Source organism: Nerophis lumbriciformis, linkage group LG02 (assembly GCF_033978685.3).
Source record: "Nerophis lumbriciformis linkage group LG02, RoL_Nlum_v2.1, whole genome shotgun sequence".
In the NCBI taxonomy this organism is placed as follows: domain Eukaryota; kingdom Metazoa; phylum Chordata; class Actinopteri; order Syngnathiformes; family Syngnathidae; genus Nerophis; species Nerophis lumbriciformis.
This window is the reverse complement of record NC_084549.2, coordinates 4410333-4424006: the sequence shown is the minus strand read 5'-3', so window position 1 is coordinate 4424006 and position 13674 is coordinate 4410333. Positions and strand designations below refer to the sequence as shown.

Here is a 13674-nt window from a genome sequence, read left to right as displayed (position 1 = left end):
AATAAAATATTTTAATATGTATCTTTTTTTTTTTTTATTACTAATACAAAAATCCATCTATCCATTTTTTACCGCTTATTCCCTTTAGGGCAGGGGTGCTCATTACGTCGAGGGTGTGTCAGTCGATCACCAGCCAGGCATTAAAAAAATTGTCCTAAAAATGAGCGATCATAAATCTTCACTATGACGTCACTTTCGTCACTTGATTGACATTCACGGCACCCGAGGGTCTTCTGAGATGACGCTGGCTGCTGCCAGCTCATTAAAATTACCGACTGGAAGGCGAGAAACACTTTATTTCAACAGACTCTGGCGCCGTACCTGTCGTCAAAACTCCAAAGACCGACTGAACAGTTGCGCTAACAAAATAAGAGTCTCAGAAAGCTGGCGTGCACATGCTAGCAAGCTACGGAGTTTGCCGACAATGTATTTCTTGTAAAGTGTATACAAAGGAGTACGGAAGCTGGACAAATAAGATGCCAAAAACCAACCACTTTCATGTGGTATTGGACAGAAAGGAGGACTTTTTTTCTCCTCCATTCGAAAATGCGGACGTTTTTAGCACCACTGTCTGATTCCAATCAATGCAAGTCATCAGAATCAGGTAATACACCAACTTATATTCTTGTCTTCATGAAAGAAAGGAATCTATATGTGTTAAACATGCTTGTATTATCTTTAAACACCTTAACTTGTTAACAATATTAACTATATGTGTTAAACATGCTTGTATTATCATTAAACACCTTTAATTTTTTAACAATATTAACTATATGTGTTAAACATGCTTGTATTATCATTAAACACCTTTAACTTATTAACTATATGTGTTAAACATGCTTGTATTATCATTAAACACCTTTTACTTGTTAACAATATTAACTATATGTATTAAACATGCTTGTATTATCATTAAACACCTTTAATTTTTTAACAATATTAACTATATGTGTTAAACATGCTTGTATTATCTTTAACCACCTTTAACTTATTAACTATATGTATTAAACATTATTGTATTATCTTTAAACACCTTTAATTTTTTAACAATATTAACTATATGTGTTAAACATGCTTGTATTATCTTTAACCACCTTTAACTTATTAACTATGTGTTAAACATGCTTGTATTATCATTAAACACCTTTTACTTGTTAACAATATTAACTATATGTATTAAACATGCTTGTATTATCATTAAACACCTTTAATTTTTTTAACAATATTAACTATATGTGTTAAACATGCTTGCATTATCGTTAAACACCTTTAACTTGTTAACAAAAACATATATTTCATAAATAAGTAAATGTAAATTATATATATGAATGAGGTAGATCCCCACGACTTGATCAATTGAAAAGTAGCTCGCCTGCAGAAAAAGTGTGAGCACCCCTGGGTTAGGGTCACGGGGGGCGCTGGAGCCTAACTCAGCTACAATCGGGCGGAAGGCGGGGTACACCCTGGACAAGTCGCCTACTAATAAAATAGGCCCTGTGATGAGGAGCCAACTTGTCCAGGGTTTACCGCCCCCCGACCCCAAATGCAGCTAGGACCACCCCCATGACCCCGAGAGGGACAAGCGTGAGGAAATGGATGTATACTAATAAAATATTGTTCTGTCTAAAATACAACATAAATGACATAGAAACATGTGCAACATTTGTGTCAATGAAAAGAAAGACGATCAAAGTGACAATATGATGGCAGTCACACATAAGAGATACGTGTAGACTGCAATATAATGGCAGTCACACATAAGAGATACATGTAGACTGCAATATAATGGCAGTCACACATAAGAGATACGTGTAGACTGCAATATAATGGCAGTCACACATAAGAGATACATGTAGACCGCAATATAACGGCAGTCACACATAAGAGATACATGTAGACTGCAATATAATGGCAGTCACACATAAGAGATACATGTAGACTGCAATATAATGGCAGTCACACATAAGAGATACGTGTAGACTGCAATATAATGGCAGTCACACATAAGAGATACGTGTAGACTGCAATATAATGGCAGTCACACATAAGAGATACATGTAGACCGCAATATAACGGCAGTCACACATAAGAGATACATGTAGACTGCAATATAATGGCAGTCACACATAAGAGATACATGTAGACCGCAATATAACGGCAGTCACACATAAGAGATACATGTAGACTGCAATATAATGGCAGTCACACATAAGAGATACATGTAGACTGCAATATAATGGCAGTCACACATAAGAGATACGTGTAGACTGCAATATAATGGCAGTCACACAAGAGATACGTGTAGACTGCAATATAATGGCAGTCACACATAAGAGATATGTGTAGACTGCAATATGATGGCAGTCACACATAAGAGATACGTGTAGACTGCAATATAATAACAGTCACACATAAGAGATACGTGTAGACTGCAATATAAAGGCAGTCACACATAAGAGATACGTGTAGACTGCAATATAACGGCAGTCACACATAAGAGATACGTGTAGACTGCAATATAACGGCAGTCACACATAAGAGATACATGTAGACTGCAATATAACGGCAGTCACACATAAGAGATACGTGTAGACTGCAATATGACGGCAGTCACACATAAGAGATACGTGTAGACTGCACTATGACGCCAGTAAACAACACCAAAACTTTAAATGTTCCATTGAAAATGAAGAACGTTACACACGGCGCTCAAAAATCTGTCAAAATGTTTTAATATGACTTTGGTAAGCTATGAAGGCGCACCGCTTGATGGACTGCCAGAGCATTACGGCTACCATAGTCAGACGTACTGTGCTTCAACATACAGTATTATTATGGTGTGTGTAGAAGGACTGCAAAATGTCACCTATTAGCAGACATTATCTGATGTTTTGTTTCACAATATTATGCAAAAGCAACTTTTATTACTTTATGGTACCTGCTGATGTGTATTTGGGATCTGCATAAGTCCTTGCGTCCGCCTTTGTAGTCTATAAGCTTCTTTTTCTCTATCTTCTTGTTATGTGACATTCATCCTCCGCTGTTGCCATTTCTAATATAAAGTAGTGTAAAGTTCTTACTTATATCTGTCAGTAAACTCACCATGAAAGCACTAAAACATACCGGTGTAGTGAGTTGACATTATTCACCCAGGGAACTTTAGTTATTAGAGAGTTCCGGTCGGACGGTTTTTCCCGGGACACATTTCCGGGTGTTGTTGTTGTTTCCGGATGAGAAGATGCTGCTCCGTTATTGATTGAAGTAAAGTGTGAATGTCATTAAAACAGTTAGCGCCATCTTTTGACACTTCTTCCACTCCCCGTCCTTGCACGCTACACCGCTACAACAAAGATGACGGTGAGAAGACGCTGTCCAAGTGGAGGCACGTAAATAAGAGCGCCCACAAAACGGCGCATCCTTAAGCGACTGTCAGAAAGATGATGTGTAAAACATCATCTATGCAACATTTTGAGCAAAGAAGCACCATCACATGTTATGTAGACCACAAGGAAGTCTTTTACATTTAGAAAATAATCATAATAATAATAATATGACTCCTTTAATGCACCTTTAGTATGAAAATAGACCCGCACATCAGCAGTGCACATTATAATTTGGTGATAATAATTAAGTATTATATCAACAAATGTTTGAAAGGGACAATGTTGATGATTTCAATGAGTAAATAAAAGGCTGCAATAGTAGAAGAAGAAAGTGTTCAATTGCGCTCTCTCTCTCTCTCTCTCTCTCTCTCTCTCTCTCTCTCTCTCTCTCTCTCTCTCTCTCTCTCTCTCTCTCTCTCTCTCTCTCTCTCTCTCTCTCTCTCTCTCTCTCTCTCTCTCTCTCTCTCTCTCTCTCTCTCTCTCTCTCTCTCTCTCTCTCTCTCTCTCTCTCTCTCTCTCTCTCTCTCTCTCTCTCTCTCTCTCTCTCTCTCTCTCTCTCTCTCTCTGCAAAGTGGGCCAGTGTGAGGTGTGTGTGTGTGTGTCTACACATCATCTGGGATAACTGCACTGTCACAAGGCAAGCTGCCCAACACAAACACAAACACACAAACACACACGCGAACACAAACGCACACGAACGATTACGAACACACACACACACACACACACACACACACGTGAATGAACACAAACACACGTCAACACACACGCACAAACACACAAACAAGAACAAACATACACACATGAACAAACACACACACACACGAACGATCACAAACACACACGAGCACAAACACACACGTGAACGAACACACAAACACACGCGTGAACGAACACAAACACACATCAACACACGAACACACACAGACACAAACACATGCGAACACACACACACACACACGAACGATCACGAACACACACGCGCACGAACACAAACACACACGAACGAACACACGAACACACATGTGAATGAACACAAACACACGTCAACACACACACGTGAATGAACACAAACACACGTCAACACACACGCACAAACACAAACAAGAACAAACATACACACACGAACAAAAACACACATGAACAAACACAAACACACACACACACACACGAACGATCACAAACACACACGAGCACAAACACACACGTGAACGAACACACAAACACACGCGTGAACGAACACAAACACACATCAACACACGAACACACACAGACACAAACACATGCGAACACACACACACACGAACGATCACGAACACACACGCGCACGAACACAAAACACACACGAACGAACACACGAACACACATGTGAATGAACACAAACACGTCAACACACACACGTGAATGAACACAAACACACGTCAACACACACGCACAAACACACAAACAAGAACAAACACACAAACATACACACACGAACAAAAACACACATGAACAAACACACACAAGCACAAACACACACGAACGATCACAAACACACACGAGCACAAACACACACGTAAACGAACACACAAACACACGCGTGAACGAACACAAACACACATCAACACACGAACACACACAGACACAAACACATGCGAACACACACGCGCACGAACACAAACACACACGAACGATTACGAACACACACACACACATGAACACACACACGTGAATGAACACAAACACACGTCAACACACACGCACAAACACACAAACAAGAACAAACACACAAACATACACACACGAACAAAAACACACATGAACAAACACACACGAACGATCACAAACACACACGAGCACAAACACATACGTGAACGAACACACAAACACACGCGTGAACGAACACAAACACACATCAACACACAAACACACACAGACACAAACACATGCGAACACACACACACACGCGCACGAACACAAAACACACACGAACGAACACACGAACACACATGTGAATGAACACAAACACACGTCAACACACACACATGAACACATACGTGAATGAACACAAACACACATACAAACACACAAACATACACACACGAACAAAAACACACATGAATAAACGCGAACACAAACACACACACACACGAACGATCACAAACACACACGAGCACAAACACACACGTGAACGAACACAAACACACATCAACACACGAACACACACAGACACAAACACATGCGAACACACACACACACACACACGAACGATCACGAACACACACACACACAAACACACACGCGAACACAAACGCACACGAACGATTACGAACACACACACACACATGAACACATACGTGAATGAACACAAACACACGTACAAACACACAAACAAGAACAAACACACAAACATACACACACGAACAAAAACACACATGAACAAACGCGAACACAAACACACACACACACGAACGATCACAAACACACACGAGCACAAACACAAACACACGCGTGAACGAACACAAACACACATCAACACACGAACACACACAGACACAAACACATGCGAACACACACACACACGAACGATCACGAACACACACGCGCACGAACACAAACACACACGAACGAACACACGAACACACATGTGAATGAACACAAACACACGTCAACACACACACGTGAATGAACACAAACACACGTCAACACACACGCACAAACACACAAACAAGAACAAACACACAAACATACACACACGAACAAAAACACACATGAACAAACACACACACACACACACGAACGATCACAAACACACACGAGCACAAACACACACGTAAACGAACACACAAACACACGCGTGAACGAACACAAACACACATCAACACACGAACACACACAGACACAAACACATGCGAACACACACAAACGATCATGAACACACACGCGCACGAACACAAACACACACGAACGATTACGAACACACACACACACATGAACACACACACACACGAACGATCAAACACACACGAGCACGAACACACACGTGAACGAATACACAAACACACGCGTGAACGAACACAAACACACATCAACACACGAACACACACAGACACAAACACATGCGAACACACACACACACGAACGATCACGAACACACACGAGCACGAACACAAACACACACGAACGAACACACGAACACACATCTGAATGAACACAAACACACATCAACACACACACGAACGCACACAAACACATGAACACACATGAACCCACACACATGAACACAAACACATATGAACGATCACGAACACAAACACACACGAACGAACACACGAATACACACGTGAACAAACACAAACACACGTCAACACACACACAAACAAAAATACGAACAAACACACACACACATGCGAACACACACATGAACAAACACAAACACACACACACACACGAACGATCAAACACACACGAGCACGAACACACAAACACACACGTGAACGAATACACAAACACACGAACACACACAGACACAAACACATGCGAACACACACACACACAAACGATCACGAACACATACGAGCACGAACACAAACACACACGAACGAACACACATGTGAACGAACACAAACACACGTCAACACACACACGAACGCACACAAACACGAACAAACACATGAACACACACGAACCCACACACATGAACACAAACACACACGAACGAACACACGAATACACACGTGAACAAACACAAGCACACATCAACACACACACAAACACACACAAAAATACGAACAAACACACACACACATGCGAACACACACACAAACGATCATGAACACACACAAGCACGAACACAAACACACACACACACGAACAAACACACACACGAATACACATGTGAACGAACACACACACACGTACAGAGTAGACTGACCTCAGTGAGCAGCACAGCCAACATGTCCTGCCTGTGGAAGCGTATGAACACACACAGACACACACACACACACACAGACATAGACACAGACAGACACACACATACATAAGAGTAGACTGACCTCAGTGAGCAGTACAGCCAACATGTCCTGCCTATGGAAGCGTATGAACACGAAAACACACACACACACACACACACACACACACACACACACACACACACACACACACAGACACAGACACAGACACAGACATAGACATAGACATAGACACACACACATACATAAGAGTAGACTGACCTCAGTGAGCAACACAGCCAACATGTCCTGCCTATGGAAGCGTATGGCGAGGTGCACCAGGGTGAAGCCCACATCAAAGGCAGAGGAGCGGTTCAACAAATGCACCTCGTCTGACGTCAGCTGTCTGGCGATGTCACCTCCCGATGTTTTGTACACCTCCACCGCCGCCAGCTCGCCCTCCACCACACCTGGGTGGACAGCATGAAAGAGTAGTTGCAAACATCTGCTGGGGACTGACAGCAAAGTCTGGAATGTGCAGAATTCCAGCTGCAGGAATAGTAACTTCTAGAACATCCACGGTATGCTAGCAGTGAGACTTAGATGGATGCCTACGAATAAAAGTTGTTTACATCTGCAAAGATGTCTACAAGAACCATGATTAGCAGAATAGAAGCTGTGGGAGTGCCTGCACACCATATTACATCATACTCACTCACCATATTACATCATACTCACACTCACCATATTACATCATACTCACACTCACCATATTACATCATACTCACCATATTACATCATACTCACACTCACCATATTACATCATACTCACCATATTACATCATACTCACACTCACCATATTACATCATACTCACCATATTACATCATACTCACCATATTACATCATACTCACCATATTACATCATACTCACACTCACCATATTACATCATACTCACCATATTACATCATACTCACACTCACCATATTACATCATACTCACACTCACCATATTACATCATACTCACACTCACCATATTACATCGTACTCACACTCACCATATTACATCATACTCACACTCACCATATTACATCATACTCACACTCACCATATTACATCACACTCACCATATTACATCATACTCACACTCACCATATTACATCATACTCACCATATTACATCATACTCACCATATTACATCATACTCACACTCACCATATTACATCATACTCACCATATTACATCATACTCACCATATTACATCATACTCACACTCACCATATTACATCATACTCACACTCACCATATTACATCATACTCACACTCACCATATTCCATCGTACTCACACTCACCATATTACATCATACTCACACTCACCATATTACATCACACTCACCATATTACATCATACTCACACTCACCATATTACATCATACTCACCATATTACATCATACTCACACTCACCATATTACATCGTACTCACACTCACCATATTACATCATACTCACACTCACCATATTACATCATACTCACACTCACCATATTACATCATACTCACACTCACCATATTACATCACACTCACCATATTACATCATACTCACACTCACCATATTACATCGTACTCACACTCACCATATTACATCATACTCACCATATTACATCATACTCACACTCACCATATTACATCATACTCACCATATTACATCATACTCACACTCACCATATTACATCATACTCACCATATTACATCATACTCACCATATTACATCATACTCACACTCACCATATTACATCATACTCACCATATTACATCATACTCACACTCACCATATTACATCATACTCACACTCACCATATTACATCATACTCACACTCACCATATTACATCGTACTCACACTCACCATATTACATCATACTCACACTCACCATATTACATCATACTCACACTCACCATATTACATCATACTCACCATATTACATCATACTCACCATATTACATCATACTCACACTCACCATATTACATCATACTCACACTCACCATATTCCATCGTACTCACACTCACCATATTACATCATACTCACACTCACCATATTACATCACACTCACCATATTACATCATACTCACACTCACCATATTACATCATACTCACCATATTACATCATACTCACACTCACCATATTACATCGTACTCACACTCACCATATTACATCATACTCACACTCACCATATTACATCATACTCACACTCACCATATTACATCATACTCACACTCACCATATTACATCACACTCACCATATTACATCATACTCACACTCACCATATTACATCGTACTCACACTCACCATATTACATCATACTCACCATATTACATCATACTCACACTCACCATATTACATCGTACTCACACTCACCATATTACATCATACTCACACTCACCATATTACATCATACTCACACTCACCATATTACATCACACTCACCATATTACATCATACTCACACTCACCATATTATATCGTACTCACCATATTACATCATACTCACACTCACCATATTACATCACACTCACCATATTACATCATACTCACACTCACCATATTACATCATACTCACCATATTACATCATACTCACACTCACCATATTACATCGTACTCACAATCACCATATTACATCATACTCACACTCGCCATATTACATCACACTCACCATATTACATCATACTCACACTCACCATATTACATCATACTCACACTCACCATATTACATCATACTCATACTCACCATATTACATCATACTCACACTCACCATATTACATCATACTCACCATATTACATCATACTCACACTCACCATATTACATCATACTCACCATATTACATCATACTCACACTCACCATATTACATCATACTCACACTCACCATATTATATCATACTCACCATATTACATCATACTCACACTCACCATATTACATCACACTCACCATATTACATCATACTCACACTCACCATATTACATCATACTCACACTCACCATATTACATCATACTCATACTCACCATATTACATCATACTCACACTCACCATATTACATCATACTCACCATATTACATCATACTCACACTCACCATATTACATCATACTCACCATATTACATCATACTCACACTCACCATATTACATCATACTCACACTCACCATATTACAGCATACTCACACTCACCATATTACATCATACTCACACTCACCATATTACATCATACTCACCATATTACATCATACTCACACTCACCATATTACATCATACTCACACTCACCATATTACAGCATACTCACACTCACCATATTACATCATACTCACACTCACCATATTACATCATACTCACACTCGCTACACCAGGGGTGGCCATTAGGTGGATGGTGAGCTAGCGCTGGAGGGTGTATCAGTGGAGGGTGTGTCAGTGGATAGGGGAGGTTGTGTCAGTGGATGGTGGAAGGTGTGTCAGTGGATGGTGGAGGGTGTGTCAGTGGATGGTGGAGAGTGTGTCAGTGGAGGGTGGAGGGTGTGTCAGTGGATGGTGTAGGGTGTGTCAGTGGATGGTGGAGAGTGTGTCAGTGGAGGGTGGAGAGTGTGTCAGTGGATGGTGGAGAGTGTGTCAGTGGAGGGTGTGTCAGTGGAGGGTGTGTCAGTGGATGGTGGAGGGTGTGTCAGTGGATGGTGAAGGGTGTGTCAGTGGATGGTGGAGGGTGTGTCAGTGGAGGGTGGAAGGTGTGTCAGTAGATGATGGAGGGTGTGTCAGTCCATCGCCAGCCAGGCATTAAAAAAATAGACCTAAAAATGAGCCATCATAAATCTTCACTATGATGTCACTTGATTGACATTGACAACACCCGAGGGTCTTGTGAGATGACACTGGCTGCTGCCAGATCATTATTAAGAAAAAAAACGACCGACATGAAGGCCAGAAACACTTTTTCATTTCAACAGACTCTCGCACCGTACCTGTCGTCAAAACTCTAAAGACCGACCGCACACTTCCTGTCTTCACAATAAAAGCGCTGCTTCATCCTGCCAGCGCTAACAAAATAAGAGTCTCCGTAAGCTAGCGCACACAAGCGGGCGAGCTACGGAGTTTGTCGCCAGTGTATTTCTTGTAAAGTGCATAAAAAGGAGTATGGAAGATGGACAAAAAAAAAGCAAGCACTTTCATGTGGTATTGGACAGAAAGGTGAAGGTTATCATCACTACTGTCTGATTCCTATCAATGCAAGTCATCACAATCATCCATCCATCCATCTATTTTCTACCACTTGTCCCTTTCGGGGTCACGGGGGGTGCTGGAGCCTATCTCAGCTGCATTCAGGCGGAAGGCGGGGTACACCCTGGACAAGTCGCCATCTCATACCAACGAATTCGGCGATCGCCTTCTAACCAACGATTGGTATGTGTTTGTTTGGCATTAAAGGAAACTAACAACTATGAACTAGGTTTACAGCATATGAAATACATTTGGCAACAACATGCACTTTGAGAGTGCAGACAGCCCAGTTTTCATCAATTAATATATTCTGTAGACATACCCTCATCCGCTCTCTTTTCCTGAAAGCTGATCTGTCCAGTTTTGGAGTTGATGTCAGCAGGTCAGGGAAGCTAGGGTCGATAGGGGGTTTAGCTCGCTCGTCTGCGGGAACAAACTGCCGCCATTGCTTGCCGTGCTACTGAGGTCCTTTGTCCCTGAATTGCTCACACACTCCGGCAGATTCAATGGGGGTCTGGCGGCAGATTTCTTTGACTTTATGGTTGGAAATGCATCTGCTTTGAGTGTCGCAGGATATCCACACATTCTTGCCATCTCTGTCGTAGCATAGCTTTCGTCGGTAAAGTGTGCGGAACAAACGTCCAATTTCTTGCCACTTTGGCATCTTTGGGCCACTGGTGCAACTTGAATCCGTCCCTGTTGGTGTTGTTACACCCTCCGACAACACACCGACGAGGCATGATGTCTCCGAGGTACGGAAAACAGTCGAAAAAAACGGAAAATAACAGAGCTGATTTGACTCGGTGTTTGTAATGTGTTTGAGAAAATGGCGGATTGCTTCCCGATGTGACGTTACGTTGTGACGTCATCGCTCCGAAAGCGAATATTAGAAAGGCGTTTAATTCGCCAAAATTCACCCATTTAGAGTTCGGAAATCGGTTAAAAAAATATATGGTCTTTTTTCTGCAACATCAAGGTATATATTGACGCTTACATAGGTCTGGTGATAATGTTCCCCTTTAAAGCATAACCAAGCATGCATCACTATAGCTCTTGTCTCAAAGTAGGTGTACTGTCACCACCTGTCACATCACACCCTGACTTATTTGGACTTTTTTGCTGTTTTCCTGTGTGTAGTGTTTTACTTCTTGTCTTGCGCTCCTATTTTGGTGGCTTTTTCTCTTTTTTTTGGTATTTTCCTGTAGCAGTTTCATGTCTTCCTTTGAGCGATATTTCCCGCATCTACTTTCTTTTAGCAATCAAGAATATTTCACTTGTTTGTATCCTTCTTTGCGGGGACATTGTTGATTTTCATGTCATGCTTGGATGTACTTTGCTCCACAGTAAGTCTTTGCTGTCGTCCAGCATTCTGTTTTTGTTTACCTTGTAGCCAGTTCAGTTTTAGTTTTGTTCTGCATAGCCTTCCCTAAGCTTCAATGCCTTTTCTTAGGGGAACTCACCTTTTGTTTATTTTTGGTTTAAGCATTAGACATCTTTTTACCTGCACACTGCCTCCCGCTGTTTCCCACATCTACAAAGCAATGAGCTACCTGCTGCCACCTACTGATATGGAAGAGTATTACACGGTTACTCTGCCCAGCTCTAGACAGCACCGACACTCAACAACAACACATCATTTGCAGACTATAATTACTGGTTCGCAAAAAATATTTTCAACCCAAATAGGTGAAATGAGATCATCTCACAGTGGTTGAAAAACACTGCCCTAAAATAATAATTGTGACGTCATCGCTCTGAGAGCGAATATTAGAAAGGCGTTTAATCCGCCAAAATTCACCCATTTAGAGTTCGGAAATCGGTTAAAAAAAAAAAAGGTCTTTTTTCTGCAACATCAAGGTATATATTGACGCTTACATAGGTCTGGTGATAATGTTCCCCTTTAACATACCAGGCACCTTCTCAGTTGGTTATTTATGCCTCATATAACGTACACTTATTCAGCCTTTATTTATTTTAAATTGCCTTTCAAATGTCTATTCTTGCTGTTGGCTTTTATCAAATACATTTCCCCCAAAAATGCGACTTATACTCCAGTGCGACTTATATATGTTATTTTCCTTCTTTATTATGCATT

The 13674-nt window shown here is 41.1% G+C and overlaps 1 protein-coding gene across 1 annotated transcript in view; it reads right to left on the bottom strand.

Annotated features, from left to right (window-relative positions):
- Positions 1-13674, bottom strand: part of LOC133577504 (ubiquitin thioesterase Zranb1-like) — a 70278-nt gene that overhangs the window by 37475 nt on the left and 19129 nt on the right. Inside the window, exon 3 of the mRNA XM_061931442.2 lies at positions 7598-7785. Coding sequence (XP_061787426.1) covers positions 7598-7785 — 188 coding nt within the window. The remainder of the gene's footprint in view (positions 1-7597; positions 7786-13674) is intronic.